Genomic DNA, 23,239 nt, shown 5'->3' with positions numbered 1-23,239 from the left:
ATGTCACAATGATCATAATAACGACATGAAAATATATATAAGTCTTCGTATATTAAACTATATCATTATCATACATATTTTCTATCCGATATTCAAACATTCTCATCCTGTACCGCCCTAACTAATACTTAGCTCTCAAATATCAGAATCTAATAACGAAGGGGTCTTATTCAGCAGCAATTGACAGCCTCAAACTCGAATCGGTGTTTAGCTATAGGTAATATCGAGATTTTACTTCGATCATCACCATTCGTCGTCTCTCCACTGAATTCGCTGTGCTATCATTTTTGCCGTTAACTAATGACCATCATATCATTTAAAGAAATCATAAATAACTCATATCAACAATAAAAAATGAGACGCATTTTCGAAACCGTTAGATTTTTTCTACATTTCCGTAAAATTCATCACATCATTTATACTAGATATATATGTATGTATGTGTGTTTGTGTGTGGAAATATGTTATTCACAACAGAAAAAATATGATACAGTAACTATCTAGCTGCTGTATCGACATAGACGCAGTAATTGGTTATTAGATACCAGTAGTAGAGAGTTAACAACATCGACATTTTCCATAATTGGTAACCTGTGATGAATTCCAGCCATTGAATTGATACGCGTGTTCATAAGTGATGACAATGCTGAGATTGGAAGGTGACGGTGTCTCAGTTATACGTTCTGGTATTCTAACTATGTAAAATGAATGTAACAGATCAGAAGCGAATCGCCGATTTCAAGGAAAATGTTCGTTCTGCCGTAACGTACATGGTGCTGCCAATTATATTCAGTATCGGAACGATTGGTAATTTTTTATCTTTGCGAATTCTATTAGTGCCGAGATTCCGCTTTTGCCACACATCAGTCGGTGTATATCTAGTAGCTCTTGCTTTTTCCGATATTAACGTCATCTGTTTTTATTTGCCGGTTTTATTTCTGCGAATTCATTACGATCAGCAAATTCTATCGACTCCATTTTGTAGATTATATGAAGTACTCGGCGGTGGTTCAACTTCAACCTCCAGTTTACTACTGGCTTTAATGAGTATAGACCGGTTTATAGCTGTCAGATTCCCGTTGAAAGCTAAAGCTCTCTGTACTCCGAAGAAAGCTTATATTTTTACACTATGTATAGTTATATTAGGAATACTGAGGGTTATTCCACAAGGGATTTTATCAGGAGCCCGTGTTAATGTACGTGGTGTCTATGATTGTGTTTCGCGAGTTAATGTGAAAACCCCTGTGATCTTTGTAAATATTTTCATAGTGTTTTCCAATTTGACATTTGGATTGTTTTTTCCTCTTTCTCTGGTGATTATATCGAATGTTGCTATGTTGATTTCGTATACACGATATATGTATTCTAGAAAACAGCTCTCAAGGAATTACGTGTCATCTTCATCGTCATCATCATCGTCGACACTGATCAGAATTGTGGTGACGATTTCTATATTTTTAATTTTGACTCATCTTCCATCTCTTACTTATATTCTTTACATGTGGGTCCGTAGAGTCAAAAGTAATACTACGTTACTTAGTAACGTGTACTTGTTCTTTGAAACTGTTATGTATCAAATATCTCGAGCTTCGCTGATGGTGAATTCAGCCATTAATTTCTATCTTTATTGCCTGAGTTCAAGTTATTTCAGGAAATGCACCCGATCTGTATTTATCGAAACCAAAAAATAAAACGTGAAAAACTTTGATACTTTAAATCAAATTAGTTGATCTCCTTCAAAGTATCAATTGTCTTCATGGTTACTGATTCGACATCATGTTAACATGACTAACACCACGATAACATTTAGCCTAACATGTAAAACCATACAGTTAAAACAAGTTGAAACTTTGAGGAACCAGATCACCAAACGGGCGGTGCTATTGGGACCATATACATCGGTCAAGTTACGTTAGTTCGAAGCAATAGGGAAATAAATGGAGATGTGATCAAAAGAATGTGTCCATTTATCTTTCGAAATAACATAAATAGATACAGTTGTAAAGAAGCGATAACGGGTTTTCAGCCCGGCTGGTATTAAATTGCTACGATGCTTTACTCTTTAGAGTCAATCGTATCCGACATTATTGTGAAAAAGGGAGTCAAAGCAATCCGTATAAATATGAGGGACTCTCGGCAATTAAAATCAAATCGTTTGTATAAATACGAGGGACCCTCATTATTTCTATGCACACAACCAAACCCGCACTTAATTCTCCCATACAAATTCATCTGATACCATCTGATACATTGATTTTCATTTGAATATACGTAATACCACATGTTAATTATCGCCACTTTTTAACGAAACACATTTTGCATTTTCTAAATAATATTTCGTGAAGTAGGAATCTCCATAACTCAGGCAGGTGTAGACCTAGTCCATTCCGATGACCAGAGATTGTTCAAGTCTGTATTAAGCACTATATGGCAGATATCATATCTTCGTCAGTTCTGATTCATCCTTTCCGTCGTTTGGTTTGTTGTTCCAAGTTAAGGTAGGTCTATTCCTAATCTATTCTTCGTCGAGCTTTCTTTTTTACTAATATATAAGCGAAACAAATAGATAAATGTATAATAGAGTTTCGGTGGTCAATATATTGGCATCCTTAACATAGTAATAAAATAGTCCTTCGAATCTTGACCTAGGATCCATTCATCCTGGGGCTGGGGGGCTATCCCTGTGGATGCGGAGATGACTGACCAGGTCGATCTGCGTTCTAAAGGTCCTGGTGCAGTGTGGACAATGTGTAGCTGTGTCTGCATCAGAATGATATGGATGCTTATGGAAGGCGAAAACCACCAAAACATGGTTATATGTCATTCGATGATAAAAAGGTTTAAATAGATGATAAAAACATATAAAAAGATAGTGAAAACATATAAAAAGGTGATAAAAACATGAAAAACTGTCAAAAGGAGCCAGCCCACTACCAACCTCTTCAGGTCTCAGCTGGGATCGGGTCTGAGCCAGGTGCTTAACCGCTGTATATCAGGCGGAATGCTTTCTGGTTTTCTTCAAGGGGTGGCATTGCGTCCAACGTCTCGTTGACAGGAACTTGTGGAACACGGTCACTCGTTAATGGTGGAAGGTGGTGTAGTACTCTCAAAACGTTCAGCCCATCTCTCTAGGGTCTTGTATTTATCAATGATGAGAGTTAATTCGTCTGAAATATGGTTTTCCAGATGTAGTGGGACCATTTCTTTCAGGCCATCATAGAATTTCTTATGTCACTCCTGTCCGCAACTCCCTGGAATTCATCAGCTAATTAATCAATTTGATATTTGAATGTAAAGGACACAACTAGAGCCATAAAGCTGTACAGGAGGAGGGCCCTATGATGAAATAACTTTTTGATAAAAAATACACATTCAGACTACCCTCTGCGATCGTCGGCATGTCTCGATCTTAAGCGTCAGTTCGGTATAAATTTCTTTCGATATAAATTTCTGAAACACGTTTACGATAAGAATCATGAACGTGCAGACGCCTGGTAATGTAGTAGGTCAAATCTTAGATTTGAAGAAAACTAGAATTCTAAACACCTTTTACTTTATAAGACGGCATTGCATACATTGGGTGATTTGGGACATCGTACTTTTAACAGCCTGACATCGATTCTAAATTACGATTTGCAGTAGCCTAAGATGGAAGTTGAAGCAGCTTTGAAGGCTTTAGGCAGATATGGCAGATATCAGATGCTGCAGTTGTTCATAATAGAAATTACGATTTCAGCGACTACTATGAGTATCTTCGGTCCTGTATTTCAAGGTAAACAATATTTCGTTATTCAGCAACCTTGTTACAACGAACTTCAAAATCATCGTTTTTTTCTTTGATCGTGTGCCTATTCTTCCCGGTTTGACCGCATGATCACAATATCAGAATTATATCATAAGGAACGCTTTACTATAGTATACCAAAAGAGTAAATGCTTGTGATACATAACAAATACGTAGTACTTAATATTCGATATAGAAACCATATGATTAAGTTATAAAATCACATAATTCTGAAAATGACATAATGGCATAATATCCATAAAGATACATTTCTACACAAGATGCAATTACCGATTTACCAGTTGAGAAGGGACACTGATAAAGAAAGCTGATGATTATTACGTTATCAGTACCCGTATTAGAGTCAGTAAATGGTTTGTTCCATTTTCTTTTGGGGGGGGGGGGTTGAATGGATGCATTTTACATTCAGGATGGATCCCAGAACATCACTGTTTCCTGTCAAACTACACCACCGTGAATCAAACACTGAACCAGTCGATACCGTATTCAACTAGTGAAGATGGAGAAATTCATTTTGATCAGTGTCGACAATTTAAATCAAGCACAGATAATGCCACAATCGTCTGTCAAAACGGCTACTATTACCAGTCAAATGGTTATTATACTCTTACCGAACAGGTCAGTCATTCATCAGAAATCTTTAACATCCCCCAGTAGAAGTGTGATAAAATGGCTCTAATCTATTTTTCAGTTTTCGTGGGTTTGTGAATCGAGTCACATGAATGCTCTAGTGATGTCCATATATTTCGGAGGTGTCTTGGCCGGTGGTATACTGGTGCCACCTTGGTCGGATTACTTTGGCCGGAAAATTCCGTATATAGTCTGTTCTTTATTGGTCGCCGTTTCGGTGCTTCTACCCGCCATTTTTGTCAACGAAATATTTTTCATCACAATGAAATTCTTTAGTGGATTTTTCAATACGGTAATTAACTAACGATGATTAACTGAAGCCCAGAATTATTTAATTCCCAGAAAAGTTTTTACTGGTAAGGCTAATAAGAGAAAAAAAAAGTATTTTTGAGAGCTTCTTTTTCCCGAGCTCACCAAAGAAATTTTTAAGTTTTTCTAAAAAAAATTCAAGTAATAAAATGGCAAGAAGATAATATTGAATATAGTTAAGCGAAGTGTCACATTTCTTGTAAAATGTCGCATGAATCGGCCATTATTTTGGATGCTTTGGTTGTTTCTTTTTTAGGGTGCGTTCCTAGTTTCGTATGTGTTGGTTTGTGAATGGTTCCCGACCGATCAACGTTCATTCGCAAACCTGATTAACATGTTAACCACGACGGTTGGAGTTCTCGTTACTGGAATCTGTGGCTACTTATTCACTCACTGGAAATATATACAAATCATATCGGGTGTCATCCCTTGTTTCGCGATTTTAGGCATCTGGTAAATATGTATTTTGAATATAAAGATATTCATCCGAAATCGTACCCATCCACAGGTGTACCTCGACAGGGAGGGTCGGTAAATAAATGGTCAACTGGGTGGGGTCGAATGACGTCACTAGGAACTGTCGTCGATTTCGTAAGTTATTGGTTTTGTTCTCGAGACCAATATATAACCTAGCACCGTCTTATGTATCCAGCCATTTAACAGATAAAAGACAAGTCCGCCAGACCAGAACAATTTTATTTAGGATCGTTACGTTGTATGTTGTATAACTCACTAACCCTATGTGACTTAATTGGTGGAGTTGTATTTGGGACATTTGCACACATAGTTTTGAATCCACGACCCGACCCCTACCATCGTTGTTATTCACCTCTCCCGGCATTGAAAAGACAGCTTAAAGACTATTTCTGTTTCTGGAGAGCGCCTTTTGATAATAGTTCTTATATTAACAAGGCACCAAACAAATGATGAATTATCCTTTCTTATCGAATCCTTATTTCATTACCGAGAATCTACCGCCTGAGTGTTGAAAATTTCATCCTGAAATTTGTAATTTTTGGGTACGCAAGATTAATAATCCCAGGATGATCTTAATTCGTTCTGAAATATCGATAATGTTTTTTTTTGTAAATTAGGTTGTACGATGAATCTGTGGCGTGGCTCGTCGCTAATTCCAGAACCGAAGAGGCGATCAGAATTTTGAGAAAAGCGGCGAAATTTAACAAACGTTCACTTTCTCCGGGCGCCATTTTTGCTATAAGAAAAACCACAGAAACAGCTAAGCGAAGCACATGTACGAAGTAACTCCATATCCATTTGCTAATGAAAATACTCAAATCTTCTCTATTCGAAGAAGATCGAATCTGTTAATTTCAGACGATAGATCCGTTGCGGACAAAGTAAAACTGGTGTTTACAAATATGCTAGGCTGCACTAAGGGTAGTGAAGATTCTGATAATGAAACGATTGGAATTTTGCAGATTCTCAAACATCCAAAACTGCGTCTATACACGATACTAGAAGCTATTATCTGGTTAGTATTACACGTGTTGATTAGTCTGGTGGCAGATTTAGTTGTCATTTTAAGATCTTTCTTTTTTCTAGGTGTTGTACGAGTCTCATTTTTTACGGGTTGACATTGAGTACGACCGTAATGGCTGGAGGTCGATTTGCGAATTATTTCCTGGGCGCAGCTATTGAACTACCAAGTTATCTTGTTATGCACTTTTCTCTCCAGTTGTAAGTTTGAATCAGCAACTAGCAGCATAAAGACTCGCGATTGAATTAGATGAATAATTTGATCAGTGTATATTTCAGTATTGGAAGACGGATTTCTCTAGTAGGACTAAATGCTATAACCGGTTTAGTGTTGATAGCTGCGACGTTCTGTCCTGAAATGATTGGTACGTGTGTAGACACGGTATTTCTAGAGCAAGGAAACTAGAAACTTAATTAATACATAGTAGTGGTCGATATATAAAAGAATCCTTTTGCATCGGTTTTTGCGACGCCAAAAAAATGTATCGTTACATTTTGTGATTTCTAGGAGAGACGAATCTGGTTCCGTTAATAATGACGCTTAATACCATTGGGAAATTCTGCTGCACGGCAGCATTTGGTACTCTCTACATCCATACTAGTGAACTTTATCCGACTAACTTCAGGTGAGTTTCTTAACTTTAAAAACTTAGGGAGAAAATCCAAAATTTTCACTGCATTGTCTATATTTCACAGAAACCGCGCCGTGGGTATTGCTTCGGCGTTTGCCCGAATAGGCTCTATGACAGCACCATTCGCCGCTTATTTGGTAGGTCTTTGCAAATCTTTTACATTTTCAATCCTGTAGTAACTTATTTATTCAAAAATTCCAGCTAAGGATCGATTTGTTTCAGGCTCAATTTATATATTGGTTGCCGGGTGTGATTATCGGGTGTATTGGACTGGTTACCGCATTACTCGTGTTACCCTTACCGGAAACTAGAGATGTACCGATGCCCCATACTATCAGTGATGTCGATCGACCCGAAAACAACCCGATCAATCAAACTATCAATACGAATGACTGTACTGCAATGGGTTAAATCTAACCGATAATAAATGATGTTGTCTTGAATATATTTCGATTTTATCGCCTGTTATAAGGATCAACTACGCTGATCCTTATAGAATGGTTCTGAGAGTAACTTCCTGTTAGCTCTTGGTGGCACAAGTTATAACCACTGGATGTACACAGCTGATATTTTGTTATTGGGAAGGTGATAGAGGTTGGGATTATTATGGAAAGTTTCATCCGTCAGCTCTTAGCCGTTTGGAAGAACTGTGAGAAAATCATGAGCAAAATTTCAATGAATTTATCGTTGTTTCTTGATAATGATGTCACTGGGAGATCCCTTCAGAATCCAATTCCAATGAACATAGAATTCAAACATTGCTTTAATTGTTATACCTCTAGCATTTCTTCCTCTGGCATTTGACACCCCTGGCATTTCATCTCGGGTAATAATACCGCGTATTGTGTTTTCCTAATTTACCTTAAGGTAGCAAATCAATATCTTTCTCTATTGTCATTTCTGCAAACTGCCCCGATCTATTTCTTTTACCTGATGTCAACGACAAACCCAATACAACTGTCTGGAACGAAATTGTCTAAAGCGCTAAAATACAACTTAGGAGGAGTATTAGTTTGTAAATGAAGTGCTCTTGTACTGACAACATGAAACAGCTCAGGGATCAGAATTCATAATCGTCTACAGTTAATTCGATGATACCCGCTTTTAATGCAGTCTATTTTACGAATTAATACAAATTCCCGAGTAGCAGCTGTTGCAATAGACGTGATATTATTTCATGAGGAACTTGTTATTCAGCATGTAATATGTATACTGATACATAAGGTGCTAAAACGCAAAAACATCAGACCTATTTTAGACCAATCATCAATTTCATTCGTTCGCCACCTGTAACATTGTAAATGAAATCTTAAGCGGGAAGTAAATCCCGTTTTGAAATCCATCTCTTAGAATTAGACTACAGGGGCCGGTTCCATAGTCATAGCTTAGACTTAAGACCAGTCTAGGACCAACTTAGTTCTATGGCCAAACTAACAACTTAAGACCAGTCTTAAGATTTAGGACCACTTTTGGGCTCAAGCCACGACTGTGCAACCGGGTCCTGAGTTGAAACTAACAATGAACTAAGTTTAACACTTTAGGGTCAATCTTAGCCGACAACTTTGGAACGGGGAGTCGCAGCAAATCAATCGTAAAAACAGGAGGGACCCTCCTTATTTCTATACACACACCCAGACCCGTATTTTGTTCTTTCATGTAAATTCCGGATGATGAATTGCCATCTGATATAGTAATCTACATTTGAATATTGTAATACGACATATCAATTACCACCGCTTTTGAATACGAAATCATGCATATTAGATTTTGCGTTTTCCAAAGAAGTGTTCGCGAATTAGGGATCTCCAGTGCTCAGGTAGGCGCAGGTCCATTCCGATGACCAGAGATTAATCAAATCTGTAGGATTAAGCACTATATGGCAGTCTTCTCATTATTGAAGTATAGTGAGTTTTGCGTCATTCTTTACTTCGTTGGGGTTTGTTATTCCAAGGTAAGGTATGTCTATTCATTCCAGTACAATTCTATTCTTCATCGGGTTTTCTTTTTTTACTAATGAATAAGCGAGATTAATAGATAGATGTATAGAGTTTCGATGGTCAATGTATTGACATCCTCTACGTGGAGAGCAACAAATTCCATTTCGCAATAGGTTTTCCGGCGTTTCCACGAGAAGATTCAGCCAATAGAATCAGCCCGCAAGCATAAGTCTCCACTCATTTCTTTAGAATCATAATCTTCAAGAGTAAAAATCTTCAGTTTTTATCGCTTTGACTTTTGACTTTTTCCCTTATATGTCCTTCCTTCCAAGGGGACGACTGGGGAGGTTCGAGTCCTTTTCGCTTGTATTCTTTCATTGTAAACCAGAACTTACGGTATCTTATTTTTCAGTATCAGCGTTTGAAAATCTCCACCAAATCTTCAGTGAAGAGCTTCAGCGAAGAGTGAAATCTTCTTTGCGAGAAGAATATTCCGGCTTTGGACTGCAAATTGATAGTTGTTGAATCTATCCAGTGATTTTAAATTTCGGTCACCTTTCACCAGGTAATTGTATAAAATCATAACTTATTTCTAATCGTAATTTACTATCCATGATTACGTCAATCTCATTCGATATGTTTTGCCGCGTGGAGAAGATGTATTTTGAATTTCGTACCTTTCGCACTTCATTTCAAAGCAAGGGACGTTTGGTGCCATTGAGCTCAGTAAAATTCTGGGAATGAAATGCTCTGCGATCCAAGTGTACTAAAATGAAAGCCGTCTAAAGGGACCTTCTCCTGATACAATCATCGCATCTTTATTACTATATATACAAGGCGATATAGTTCAACAACGTTTTATAAACGGACAAACATCCTGATATGACCTGTGACCTGTAAGAGGATTAACTTTATCTATATAAATGGTGTTTTAAAGAAAGAACGTTAAGTAACAGATTGATTGGGATTTAGGGAAGTAGGGGACGCACAGGCAGATACTGATCGTTGACGAATGTACAGGAATAGGCCTGGCTACTGTAAGAGCAAACCCAACGAAAGAAAGAGTGACGATGTGAACCGCAGTGCAGAAACTGACGAAAAGCTGAAATTTTTTATATCTGTCATACACATTCAGACTGTTCTCTCTGTTCGTCGGAATGACTCGAACTTCGATCCTGTAAAAATTCAACCGACTATCCAACTATATCTGTGCTTCGATTCACGATTTCGAAATAAAAAAGAGATAAGGTTAAAAATGTCAGTTCGGCTAACGATATAGATTCGTAGAGCGAGTTCATAATCATGAACGTGCAGATGTCAGGAAGTTTAGAAAATAAAACAATATAATGCAGTAGGTCAAATTTTAGATTCGAGAAGAAAACTAGAATTCTGAAATTTTTCACTTAATAAGATATGAAGTGGGTGATTAGGGACATCGTGCATTTTTCAATAGCCGATTTGCCGCGTAGAAACTAGAATAAACGCATTCCGCGTTAAAACAATCGTATTTTAAGGATGCATTTTGCGTCAATTACAGCTTGACATCGATTCTATAAGTTACGAGTTTGAAGTAGCCTAAGATGGAGGTTGAGGCAGCTTTGAAGGATTTAGGGAGATATGGCAGATATCAGATGCTGCAGTTGTTCATAATCGAAATTACGACTTTAGCGATGACTATGTGTATGCTCGGTCCTGTATTTCAAGGTAAACAAAATCGTTTCAAAGTAATAAAAAATGGCATAATACAATAGGTACTTGAAAAGCATTTCCACATAGATATTGGAATGTCTATGACACAATGACATATAATATGTGTATCTATTTAAATACACTTAAACAAAAGGAGCGATTATCGATTTCTCAGAACGAACACTAAGCTGATAAAATACGTAATCAGTACTAGAATAAGTAAATGGATTGTTCTTTAACTGGGTGCATACAATATACATTCAGGATGGATTCCAGAACATCACTGTTTCCTGGCAAACTACACCACCGTGAATCAAACACTGAACCAGTCGATACCGTATTCAACTAGTGAGGATGGAGAAATTCATTTTGATCAGTGTCGACAATTTAAATCTAGCACAGATAATGCCACAATCGTCTGTCAAAACGGCTACTATTACCAGTCAAATGGTTATTATACTCTTACCGAACAGGTCAGTCATTCATCAGAAATCTTTAACATCCCCCAGAAGAAGTATGATAAAATGGTTCTTATCTATTTTTCAGTTTTCGTGGGTTTGTGAATCGAGTTACATGAATGCTCTAGTGATGTCGATATATTTCGGGGGTGTCTTGGCCGGTGGTATACTGGTGCCACCTTGGTCGGATTATTTTGGCAGGAAGATACCGTATATAGTCTGTTCCTTATTGCTCGCCGTTTCGATGCTTCTACCCGCCATTTTTGTCAACGAAACATTTTTCATCACAATGAAATTCTTTAGTGGATTTTTCAATACGGTAATTAACTAACGATGAACGAGGAGCACGGGCTCTTTTGAAATACAATGGCAATATTTTCAGGGCACTTTTCCTCCTCACAATAGACTATCAGTTCGAAGCGCAACATTCAGTTTATTTTCTCTTTAATGTCCCTCAAGTGTGTAGAAATTGTATGAAAATGCATTGAAATTTCAAAATTGTCTCGACCCTTTTTGGACTGGCGTTTGCGCTGCATGGAAACCTGCTATTTTTCATTATAAATTGGGTTTCATTTCCTTGTGCTCTTGGATCATTCAACCCCTGATACAGGAGCTAACTACGCGCCTAGTTTAACTTGTTTGATGTCAACAGAACCCCTAAAATCTATTTCAATATTTCTTTCTTTTCCATTTAGCAATTCCTATCTGCCAGACATTTCATTTTTACCACCCACTCGAAATTATATCTTTCTTGGGCATTGGAATATCACTTAAGAAATGTAATTGTGTAATTATTGTTATTGTAGGAAAATGGTGAACATAATTGAGCAGAGTGTCATATTTCTTTCTAAATGTGGCCTGAATCGGCCACCATTTTGTATGCTTTGGTTGTTTCTTTTAGGGTACCTTCATAGTCTCGTATGTTTTGGTTTGTGAATGGTTCCCGACCGATCAACGTTCATTCGCAAACCTGATTCACATGTTGACAACTACAGTTGGAATGCTCGTTATGGGAATTTGTGGTTACTTATTCACTCACTGGAAATATATACAAATCATAGCGGGTGTCATCCCTTGTTTCGCGATTTTAGGCATCTGGTAAATATGTATTTCAAATAACAAAATAACAATTCGAAAACGGAGCCATCAATTAATTGCGTACGCAACGGGGTCCTCGAAACGGAGTGTCGGTAAATATGGTCAACTTGCAAGTGTATAGGGAATACACTTAGTAGTCAGATGTCGAATGACGTCACTGAAGATATCGTCAACTGTCTGTAGATTTTGTAAGTTACTGGAGACCAGAATAACCTGCAGCGTGGCGGCGTCTTTAGTCCCAGCAGCTACACAGTTGACGAGTACAGACCAGTGCCCGCGGAACGCTCCGATTCGAAGTCTCATTATACCGTCAGGTGCTGCCGCTTTACTCGTCGTTAACGGTCCTTTCATGATAATCATTTGACAAATGATTTACCCCATGCATGAGATAATAACCACTTCTGTGCACTGTAACATGCCAGCAGGTCGATTCGTGTTAGTTCATTTAAAATCCGCAAGCGGTGAATATAACGGCAGCACCTGACGGTTAGAATAAGATGGCCTGCACGAAATCACATTGATGGTATTCTATACCAGAGGTAGTCAGTAACCTGTCTGTGGTTTAGTTTCACGATCGGATATTTTCACAAACCACATATATATAAGCCCATCCGATTATAAAAAACTATTCCCGATGGTTATATCGACGCCAGGCCAACACTGACTCTGGTCGCTGGGCCTTCATTGGACTATTCGCCACTGATCTGAAGTGATTAGGCCGACGTTTATTTGAAACATTTGCACCCATACTGTTGAATTCTCTACCCCACTCCCTCCGTTGAACTCTCTCCCAATATACAGTAAGACCTCAAGAGTATTTCAGTTTTTGGAGAGCGCCTTTAATAACATTCTACTATTTACAACACGCCAAATGAACGAATAAACCTTATTCTGGTTTCGTATCCACCGGAGTGGTAAACAATAATTCCGTAAGATTAACATCCCGATGATCTTAATTCGTTCTGAAATGTTGATAATGTATTTTTGTAAATTAGGTTGTACGATGAATCTGTGGCCTGGCTTGTCGCTAATTCCAGAACCGAAGAGGCGATCAGAATTTTGAGAAAAGCAGCGAAATTTAACAAACGTTCACTTTCTCCGAGCGCCATTTTTGCTATAAGAAAAACCACAGAAACCGCTAAACGAAGCACATGTACGAAGTAACACCATATCCATTTACTAATGAAAATACTTAAATCTTCTATATTCAAAGAAGATCGAATCTGTTAATTTCAGACGATAGATCATAATACTCATGAAAATGAATCATTTATTTCATAGAACTCTTCCGTTACAGTTCTTTCTATATTCAAAGATCGAATCTGTTGATTTCAGATGAAAGATCAGTTGTCGACAGAGTAAAACTGGTGTTTACAAATATGCTAGGCTGCACTAAGGGTAGTGAAGATTCTGATAATGAAACGATTGGAATTCTAGAAATATTCAAACATCCTAAACTGCGTCTATACACGATACTAGAAGCTATTATCTGGTAAGTATTACACGTATTAGTTAGTCTGGTGGCTGATTTAGTTTGGATTTCAAGATGTTTCTTGTTACTAGGTGTTGTACGAGTCTCATTTATTACGGGTTGACATTGAGTACGACAGTAATGGCTGGAGGTCGATTTGCGAATTATTTCCTGGGCGCAGCTATTGAACTGCCAAGTTATCTTGTTATGCACTTTTCTCTCCAGTAGTAAGTTTGAATCGACAGATAGCAGCATAAAGACTCGCGATTGAATTATATAAATACTGTGTACAGCGTATATTTCAGTATTGGAAGACGGATTTCTCTAGTAGGACTAAATGCTATAACCGGTTTAGTGTTGATAGCTGCGACGTTCTGTCCTGAAATGATCGGTACGTGTGTAGACAAACTTGAAACTTTATTTGCCAGTTTTTTATTTTGAAACGCAAATATTGATGACGTAGTGCTCATCGACACACAATACCCTTAACATAATGCATAGTAGTGATCAATATATGAAAAACATCTATTTGTAACGGTTTTTACGACGCTGAAATTTCTATCTCGTTACATCTTGTGTTTTCTAGGAGAGACGAATCTGGTTCCGTTAATAATGACGTTTAATACCATTGGGAAATTCTGCTGCACGGCAGCTTATGGTACTATCTATATCCATACCAGTGAACTTTACCCCACTAACTTCAGGTGAGATTTTACACTAAAAAACTTAGAGAGAAAATCCAAAATGTTCTAGTTATTAATCAAATGTATATTTCACAGAAACCGCGCCGTGGGTATTGCTTCAGCATTTGCCCGAATAGGCTCTATGACAGCACCATTCGCCGCTTATTTGGTAGGTCTTTGAAAACCTTTTACATTTTCAATCCTGCAGTAACTTGTTTATACAAAATTCCAGGTAAAGATTCATTTGTTTCAGGCTCAATTTATGTATTGGTTGCCGGGCGTGATTATCGGGTGTATTGGACTGGTTACCGCATTACTCGTGTTACCCTTACCGGAAACTAGAGATGTACCGATGCCCCAAACTATCAGCGATGTCGATCGACCTGAAAACAACGCGATCAGTCAAACTATCAATACGAATGAACTGCAACTAATGAGTTAAAGGCAATCCATCAAAACACGCGTCGATAACTTCCCAAATAAAATTTGAAAATTAATACAGCCTGTTGGAGCTAAAACAGAGAATAAACTAAACATTAGAAAAAGGGTCGTACATTATATTGTTGCCATTTTATTCGACTAGATTTTCAATTCCTTCAAGACTTAGTGAAATATCAGACACAATAATCTTAATTAGGACAACATTTTCCCATAACAGAACGACAACAACTTTGGTCAAAACTCCAGAACCAATATGTACCTGCTCTCCCATTGCAAGTGCACGGTATACCTCTCTTTTCAATCTGAATTTCTGTAAATAGATTAAACGCCACTTTGATTAAACTTGTAAATTAGAATAAAATTCGCGGGTTGTTAAAAACCAAATTCGATACCTTCAGATGCCGCGATAGCTCCAACGACCATAAACAAGGCCAACGCGATGAACAGGGTTTTGGTAAACATTCTGAAATTGAATCAGAAATGTCCATAATTTCTCCGCTGAGTTACTACTACGACAATGAAATAGTTTGTATAATTTTTTATTCAATCATTTAAGTTATTAGAATTTGATCCTGATTTTGAATTTGATTAATCGTGATCACAATTCATGTTAGTAATAGGGTATATGTCTTTCTATACCAGAGGTCGGGAGGTCGCGCTCATAAAAATGAAAATAGATTCTCACACGCTCGAATTTATCTCTATTTTTACTCACTCGCCCCTTCAACCTATGATATGAAAAGACATATACCCTATTTCTCTAATAATTTCATATATATGAACATTATATAAATGAATATCATATATATGAAAATCAATTTTAATAAAAACATATGTAAAATAAATGGTAGAATTAAAAGGATATAAAAAGTAACTAGTAATTAACGATTTGATGAAAATATAAATTTTGATAAAAAAAATTACTAATAAATGAATGAACAGATACTACATTTCAAAGATATTGATTTACATGAATTAGAAAAATATTTTACGATTAAACATTTTATTCCTATTAAAGATTTGATTAAAACTGCACGTTTTCGTTTTCAAATAAATAATATTACTGAATTAAAGTTTAATAATCATTATCTAATGATAGAGTTATCGAATGAAAAAGATAACATCTTATTCAATACAATAATTCCAAAATTCACAACATTTGATGAAATAGATAAACATTTTATAATTACTGATGAAAAACAATCACTTTTAAATAATGAAAATTCAGATAAATCATTATTTATACACTTACGTTATTGCCCTTTCAGAGAATGTTATGTAAATGAAAAATCATTTAAAGATGTGGGAATTCAATGTAACTTAGACAATAAAATTGTTACACCTAAAAAGAAATATGAACCTAATGAAAAAGAGTTATGTAATTGTGGAAAAAATTATACTCGAAGCAATAAATCACATGATTCATCCTCTGGTATGAAAAGACATATACCCTATTACTCATGTTGTTCGTTGCCACTGGTGCTAAATAAGTTCCGGCGTGCCTGTTTGGCACGGGGACGGGACACATTTTCGGCCAAACCGATCGCAGTGATTTACGTGTGACAGTGTGTCTCGTATCGGCAATCAAACTCGGACCAGGACCAGGTCCGAACCAGTTTGACCCGCCCGGACCAATTCTTCTCCGCATGGTCGAAGCCTCCCACATTTCATCGTTCTCTAGTCGATTGTACGCGCAGTGGTCAGCATTTTATACATCTCGGAAAAATCTTAAAATTGGTAGTTTCTACTTTTTACCCCATTCTTTACCTCGTATCATGACACTGCTTGATCGACGATGAGTTTTTTTACCTTGTTACCGGTAGCTTATGGTCTTACCTGTTTTTTTAGCTTCAGAACAATTCCCTACCAAAATAAATCGACCGGTTTTATGCATTCTACTGCAGTATTTCGTAAGCGGCTTTCAAAATTGAATATTTATCAAGTAATTTTTTCGTGCCTCATTTGAAATATGAACATATTTTCATTTTATGACTCTAGTGTTTATCTGACTATCACGAATAAATGATTTTTACGGTCGTCTCGTTGAGGTAAAAAACAATAAGGACAAACATTGGCAACAACGTTTTGGACACATTGGATTTCAAGTCAATTTCAGGATGCTGAATACAGAGGAGACGCGGAAATCTTTAAGGTTCGAACCCTTTCCCACTGGTTTTGGTGGACGCATAAACAACAGAAACGCTGAATATCCTGAACAAAATCTGATATGGCGACAAGACGAAGAAAACTAACTTGTTTTGATGCCTACACACATATTGCTTAATACTGTCGACAAAAAGGTGGTGGTAATCAGATACATATCAAGGATCATTTAAGTCATTTTAGATTTGAATATGTCAATAATTGAATTGAATAAAACGGTAACCAGTCTAACCCCGATATATTGATGACGTAGCACACACATCCTCACAAAATTAATCATCAAAATTTATCAACAAGAAAATTAACTTTAATAAATTATTTGACGCCTGCGAAAAAATGTAGAATTTCAGGGATAAGCTAATGTGGAATTGCAAAATTGAAATCGAAGTTTTAAGAAATTTGGGGAATTATGAGATTTGGCGATTGGGTAGATGATACAGTCTTCGACTGGTCTAATTTAAAAAAATTGTCAACTTGTGACCGACTTCGATTCACTTTTGCCTCTAAGCTGGTCTGCAACGTCATTGCCTCCATGGTTGAAGAAAGAGCTCTTCTGGTGTCTGCTTCATCATGACTTTGAGCATATCGTGTAGCCAGCCGGCCTGGTCCCGGGGCCCGGTTTGGCTGTCACTCGATATCCTAGACTCGAGTCTGGGTGGAAGTAGACATTGTCATTTAAATAACTTATTCATGTTATTCTGTATGAATTACCCGTGTGACTTGTATTTTGTATTTTCTTATTTTGAAATTTGTAACTTTATTGAATTTGGGAATATTATCCCGGAATTTCAATGTAATAAGGATCAATAAAGTATTGAATTGAATTGATATCCTTATACACATGCCATCAGCGGACGCGGAGCCGTATATGACAGCTATGCTATTATAAATTGCTAATCTCATGAAACCTGCATACCCCTAATATCGAACATATTTTCTAGAACATTTGAATATTGAAATTATATGTTTACACGTTTTTATATAGACCGCTTGTAGCAGCCGCCGATGAAATTCACACCGGCCCTACACAGATCATAGATAGCTTCGCCATTCCACTAGCATCCCCATGTCAGGGTCTGACTTTTATATCAGACTTCCAAATCGTGTTTACATCCGCCATTTAACCGAATAATCCGATTTACTTATCATTTCTATTTATGCCTGCCGCTCCTGATATAACCATACTTCCTTTACTATAACAATACGTGTTCTCAAAATATTCAACGCAATATAACATTTCGACGTTCAAATAGAGGTCATTATATAATCACAGGGAGCCATTCTATATCTTTATCAATAATATTTTGCCAAAGAGCTTGTATGTGTACACATAAACCTGTGACGTTTTGCACATCGATCTACGGTTGTCGTTTGTAAAATGACGCTGAATGGTTAACATTGTTTAGGTTTCATAATGGTAACGTTTTATAAGGCGTCAAAAAATGAAATATGATTTTTGGAATATATTTAGTTAAAAAATAAATGCCAAAATTCACAATTGTAATTGTTATTTTGAAAACACCAATATTGACGACGTAGTGCACATCGACTCACACCTCCCTGATATAATGCATTCATGTACGGTACTAGGTATTCTGGTTGTCGATAATTCGTTAAGACCTAGCCCTTGGGGACATAGAACTTGATCTTAAGTTGACGCCAAGCGAAACGCTAACTATCCTGGAGGAACTTACTGTAGACCGCGATAATTGGAGGTCCCTTCTTGTACGTACGTCACATCGTGACGCAGCTCTAACAACTAGGAATATGCCTAGTTGTTATACAGCGGCGTTGGTTATGTCATAGAAGAAGAAGTAATAGGCATCAAAAGAAAACATCATTGCAACGGGTTTTTCGGCGTCAAAAACATACGGAAGCCCCTAGGTGACATATGAGATAATTTTTTTCATAATTTCGACTAGTCGAATTTCGACTTAATAAGTCGAATTTCGACATATTAAGTCGAATTTCGTGTTAATTAAGTCGAATTTCGACTTAATAAGTCGAATTTCGTGTTAATCAAGTCGAATTTCGACTTAATAAGTCGAAATTCGACATGAAAATAAAACTCGAAATTCGACTTAATTAACTCGAAATTCGACTTAATTAACACGAAATTCGACTTATTATGTCGAAATTCGACTTATTAAGTCGAAATTCGACTTATTATGTTGAAATTCGACTTAATAAGTCGAAATTGTGAAAAAAACTTTCTCGTATGTCACCTAGGGGCTTCCGTAAAAACAGGAGACAGACAATGACTATAGGCGCCAGACGCTGTAAAAATCAGATGTATCATGTACAGGTAAAAATAAAACACGGTGAAACACGTGTCGCGTTAAGTCTCGATGCAGACAGGCTTTTTTAGCGACTGATAAATCGCTTGAAAATCGCGCTGACTCGGATTCATGCGACTACGTTTTTAACTAATCTCGGTTTTCGTCGCGAGCAACCTGTTACCATTAAACTAAACTAAAATTGATGCCCAGGGAGCAGTTTCACGAAAAAGTTTTAGCGTAAAACAGTTAAGTTTGAATTGTTGTCCTCATTGAAAACATGAAGTAACCAATGGCAATTACACCTAAAATTTGAGTTAAACTTGTTTGTGAAACTGGGCCCAGTGTGCTTAGTACATGGGGTGAAAAAGTATGGTAATGGTATCCGAAATGACAACTTCCAGTTACAATTCGTCGATGTCAAGCCAATCTCAATACAATAAATCAATTCCTTTCCATCAGACGTTGACAGAAGCCAAGACGAACCTTTTTTGGATCTGTAGTTTATAGTCCTACCTAGCACTATGCACAGTAAAATATGAATTCATAAAAGATTTGTGCAATTTACCTCAGTACCGGCAGACGCCAAAACAGCGATCGATAAAGATTTGAGTTGTTGTTAGTTTCATCACTATGATTAGAAAATGTGTACACGTTCTACATTCTGCGACGCGACGCGACAGTCGCATCCGACCTACGTAGGCGCTCTTGCGACTCGGATTTGACGCGATTTGAACCAACACTCACAATGTAATGAGATGCGTTTTGACATAATTTTTTTAAGGATTAAATCTCCTCCTTTTGCATTCATAGCTTCGCCCATTCAAGACTATTACTAAATAGCCTATCAATGGAATGGAATCGGTTGGTGGGGATAGAAAACACAGAAGAAATCAACGAGCGTGTAAGAAGCCCCGGCACTTTTGCCTTGTAATAGCCAGGATTCGAACCGTTCTATCTTTCCATGGTTTGGTGCTATTTTAGTTACCACGTGACAACCAGAATCGCGGATCGCGTCGCTTCGATCTACGACCGGCTTAAAACACTTGACCTACCGCTTAAAACATCCTTGACCTACCGCACTCAAATGTTCTGACCGCTGTTCAATCGATAAATTGCCGCAGTTCAGGGGTGGATCCAGGAATGTTTAAAAGGAGGTCGCGTTTCTGAGAAATCCCTCTTACTGGAGGATCGTTTCATTTTCCAAAAATGCGATATCTCAGAGTCAAATCTTAATTGTGGAACTGCGTGTCTTGAATCCAGTGACTGAGTAGTTGAGAGTTAGATGTAAATTTTAAGTAGTTCATTTTCAATGAGTTTTAACTTTGTGACACAACTTTGTAAAACTGATTCCCTGCGGTATTGATACATAACAAATGTTTCATACCCTCTTTGTACATAAATGTTTAACATTTATGTTACAATATAATTCTCCCATCATAAACTGTATTTGTCATTTGTCGATTCCTATAGAAATCATTAGGGTTTTCTGTTTCTTCACAGAAAACCCTATTGAAATTCGCGTGATTATTATTATTTTAGTGATTGTATTTCATCTGTAATTATCAAATGTTTATCTATTTCATCAAATGTTGTGAATTTTGGAATTATTGTATTGAATAAGATGTTATCTTTTTCATTCGATAACTCTATCATTAGATAATGATTTTTAAACTTTAATTCAGTAATATTATTCACTTGAAAACGAAAACGTGCAGTTTTAATCAAATCTTTAATAGGAATAAAATGTTTAATTGTAAAATATTTTTCTAATTCATGTAAATCAATATCTTTGAAATGTAGTATCTGTTCTTTCATTTATTAGTAATTTTTTTTAATCAAAATTTTTATTTTCATCAAATTGCTAATTACTCGTTACTTTTTATATTCTTTTAATTCTACCATTTATTTTACATATTAAAATTGATTTTCATATATATGATATTCATTTATATAATGTTCATATATATGAAATTATTAGAGTAATAGGGTATATGTCTTTTCATATCAGAGGTTGAAGGGGCGAGTGAGTAAAAATAAAGATTAATTCGAGCGTATGAGAATCTATTTTCATTTTTATGAGCGCGACCTCTCGACCTCTGGTATAGAAAGACATATACCCTATTACTAACATGAATTGTGATCACGATTAATCAAATTCAAAATCAGGATCAAATTCTAATAACTTAAAGGATTGAATAAAAAATTATACAAATTATTTCATTTTCGTAGTAGTAACTCAGCGGAGAAATTATGGACATTTCTGATTCAATTTCAGAATGTTTACCAAAACCCTGTTCATCGCGTTGGCCTTGTTTATGGTCGTTGGAGCTATCGCGGCATCTGAATGTATTGAATTTGGTTTTTAATAACCCGTGAATTTTATTCTAATTTACAAGTTTAATCAAAGTGGCGTTTAATCCATTTACAGAAATTCAGATTGAAAAGAAAGGTATACCGTGCACTTGCAGAGGGAGAGCAGGTACATATTGGTTTTGGAGTTAAAACCAAAGTTGTTGTCGTTCTTTTATGGGAAAATGTTGTCCTAATTAAGATTATTGTGTCTGATATTTCACTAAGTCTTCAAGGAATTGAAAATCTAGTCGAATAAAACGGCAACAATGTAATGTACGACCTATTTTCTAGTGTTTAGTTTATTCTCTGTTTTAGCTCCAACAAGCTGTATTAATTTTCAAGTTTTATTTGAGAAGTTATCGACGCGTGTTTTGATGGATTGCCTTTAACTCAATCGTTGCAGTTCATTCGTGATAGTTGGACTGATCGCGTTGTTTTCAGGTCGATCGACATCGCTGATAGTTTGGGGCATCGGTAGATCTCTAGTTTCCGGTAAGGGTAACACGAGTAATGCGGTAACCAGTCCAATACACCCGATAATCACGCCCGGCAACAAATATATAAATTGAGCCTGAAACAAATGAATCTTTACCTGGAATTTTGTATAAACAAGTTACTACAGGATTGAAAATGTAAAAGGTTTTCAAAGACCTACCAAATAAGCGGCGAATGGTGCTGTCATAGAGCCTATTCGGGCAAATGCTGAAGCAATACCCACGGCGCGGTTTCTGTGAAATATACATTTGATTAATAACTAGAACATTTTGGATTTTCTCTCTAAGTTTTTTAGTGTAAAATCTCACCTGAAGTGGGGTAAAGTTCACTGGTATGGATATAGATAGTACCATAAGCTGCCGTGCAGCAGAATTTCCCAATGGTATTAAACGTCATTATTAACGGAACCAGATTCGTCTCGCCTAGAAATACAAAATGTAACGCTAGAAATTTTAGCGTCGTAAAAACCGTTGCAAATAGATGTTTTCTGTGTGAGTCGATGTGCACTACGTCATCAATATTAGCGTTTCAAAATTAAAAAAAACTGGCAAATAAAGTTTCAAGTTTGTCTACACACGTACCGATCATTTCAGGACAGAACGTCGCAGCTATCAACACTAAACCGGTTATAGCATTTAGTCCTACTAGAGAAATCCGTCTTCCAATACTGAAATATACACCGATCACAGTATTGATATAATTCAATCGCGAGTCTTTATGCTGCTATCTGCCGATTCAAACTTACTACTGGAGAGAAAAGTGCATAACAAGATAACTTGGCAGTTCAATAGCTGCGCCCAGGAAATAATTCGCAAATCGACCTCCAGCCATTACTGTCGTACTCAATGTCAACCCGTAATAAATGAGACTCGTACAACACCTAGAAAAAAAGAAAGATCCTAAAATGACAACTAAATCTGCCACCAGACTAATTGATATGTGTAATACCAAAAAATTCATAAAGACTAGTCTTCATGATTTTTTGGTAATACGCACCAGATAATAGCTTCTAGTAACGTGTATAGACGCAGTTTAGGATGTTTGAATATTTCTAAAATTCCATTCGATTCATTATCAGAATCTTCCTTAGTGCAGCCTAGCATATTTGTAAACACCAGTTTTACTCTGTCGACAACTGATCTTCCATCTGAAATCAACAGATTCGTTCTTTGAATATACATAGAACTGTAACGGAAGAGTTCTATGGAATAATGATTCATTTTCATGAGTATTAAAATGGATATCGAGTTACTTCGTACATGTGCTTCGTTTAGTTGTTTCTGTGGTTTTTCTTATAGAAA

At 36.7% G+C, this 23,239-nt stretch overlaps 2 protein-coding genes and 2 long non-coding RNA genes across 6 annotated transcripts; 2 read left to right on the top strand and 2 right to left on the bottom strand.

Moving 5' to 3' along the window:
• Nucleotides 1–608: 608 nt before the first annotated feature.
• On the top strand, nt 609–7,422 carry LOC141910849 (organic cation transporter-like protein). 2 transcript variants are annotated; one of them, XM_074801699.1, is made up of 12 exons: nt 609–807; nt 3,640–3,772; nt 4,214–4,422; nt 4,496–4,726; nt 5,000–5,196; nt 5,838–5,995; nt 6,079–6,235; nt 6,307–6,441; nt 6,520–6,605; nt 6,749–6,866; nt 6,937–7,009; nt 7,095–7,422. In XM_074801699.1, the coding sequence occupies exons 2-12, from the start codon at nt 3,649–3,651 to the stop codon at nt 7,281–7,283; spliced, it is 1,677 nt and encodes a 558-aa protein (XP_074657800.1). In that variant the 5' UTR covers nt 609–807; nt 3,640–3,648; the 3' UTR covers nt 7,284–7,422. The 2 variants fall into 2 exon arrangements, with proteins under 2 accessions (XP_074657800.1, XP_074657799.1); XM_074801698.1 differs by lacking the exon at nt 609–807 and adding an exon at nt 2,326–2,498.
• A 1,200-nt stretch (nt 7,423–8,622) lies between these two features.
• On the top strand, nt 8,623–14,778 carry LOC141910848 (organic cation transporter-like protein). 2 transcript variants are annotated; one of them, XM_074801697.1, is made up of 13 exons: nt 8,623–8,823; nt 9,222–9,374; nt 10,347–10,513; nt 10,763–10,971; nt 11,045–11,275; nt 11,858–12,054; nt 13,050–13,207; nt 13,390–13,546; nt 13,618–13,752; nt 13,831–13,916; nt 14,112–14,229; nt 14,305–14,377; nt 14,462–14,778. In XM_074801697.1, the coding sequence occupies exons 3-13, from the start codon at nt 10,390–10,392 to the stop codon at nt 14,648–14,650; spliced, it is 1,677 nt and encodes a 558-aa protein (XP_074657798.1). In that variant the 5' UTR covers nt 8,623–8,823; nt 9,222–9,374; nt 10,347–10,389; the 3' UTR covers nt 14,651–14,778. The 2 variants fall into 2 exon arrangements, with proteins under 2 accessions (XP_074657798.1, XP_074657797.1); XM_074801696.1 differs by having other exon boundaries at nt 13,819–13,916.
• Nucleotides 14,779–14,821: 43 nt separating this feature from the next.
• LOC141910851 (uncharacterized) lies at nt 14,822–16,506 on the bottom strand. Its single transcript, XR_012619931.1, has 4 exons — nt 16,486–16,506; nt 15,902–15,991; nt 15,042–15,112; nt 14,822–14,959 (listed from the first exon to the last, which is right to left on the bottom strand). It is a non-coding gene; the product is annotated as an uncharacterized LOC141910851 (long non-coding RNA).
• A 6,036-nt stretch (nt 16,507–22,542) lies between these two features.
• LOC141911442 (uncharacterized) lies at nt 22,543–22,949 on the bottom strand. Its single transcript, XR_012620050.1, has 3 exons — nt 22,935–22,949; nt 22,684–22,818; nt 22,543–22,605 (listed from the first exon to the last, which is right to left on the bottom strand). It is a non-coding gene; the product is annotated as an uncharacterized LOC141911442 (long non-coding RNA).
• Between the last annotated feature and the right edge of the window lie 290 nt (nt 22,950–23,239).

This window comes from Tubulanus polymorphus, chromosome 9, assembly GCF_964204645.1.
Source record: "Tubulanus polymorphus chromosome 9, tnTubPoly1.2, whole genome shotgun sequence".
NCBI classification, from domain to species: Eukaryota; Metazoa; Nemertea; class Palaeonemertea; order Tubulaniformes; family Tubulanidae; genus Tubulanus; species Tubulanus polymorphus.
This window is presented reverse-complemented; position numbering and strand designations above follow the sequence as displayed.

What these genes read in the sequence shown, in the direction of transcription:
- LOC141910849 (XM_074801699.1), top strand. Translation starts at nt 3,649, where the DNA reads ATGGAAGTTGAAGCAGCTTTGAAGGCTTTAGGCAGATATGGCAGATAT. An exon ending in ATGCACTTTTCTCTCCAGTT is followed by an intron (nt 6,442 to 6,519) that starts GTAAGTTTGAAT and finishes TGTATATTTCAG; the next exon opens with TATTGGAAGACGGATTTCTC. An exon ending in CACCATTCGCCGCTTATTTG is followed by an intron (nt 7,010 to 7,094) that starts GTAGGTCTTTGC and finishes GATTTGTTTCAG; the next exon opens with GCTCAATTTATATATTGGTT.
- LOC141910848 (XM_074801696.1), top strand. Translation starts at nt 10,390, where the DNA reads ATGGAGGTTGAGGCAGCTTTGAAGGATTTAGGGAGATATGGCAGATAT. An exon ending in GTTCTGTCCTGAAATGATCG is followed by an intron (nt 13,917 to 14,111) that starts GTACGTGTGTAG and finishes TGTGTTTTCTAG; the next exon opens with GAGAGACGAATCTGGTTCCG. An exon ending in CTTTACCCCACTAACTTCAG is followed by an intron (nt 14,230 to 14,304) that starts GTGAGATTTTAC and finishes TATATTTCACAG; the next exon opens with AAACCGCGCCGTGGGTATTG.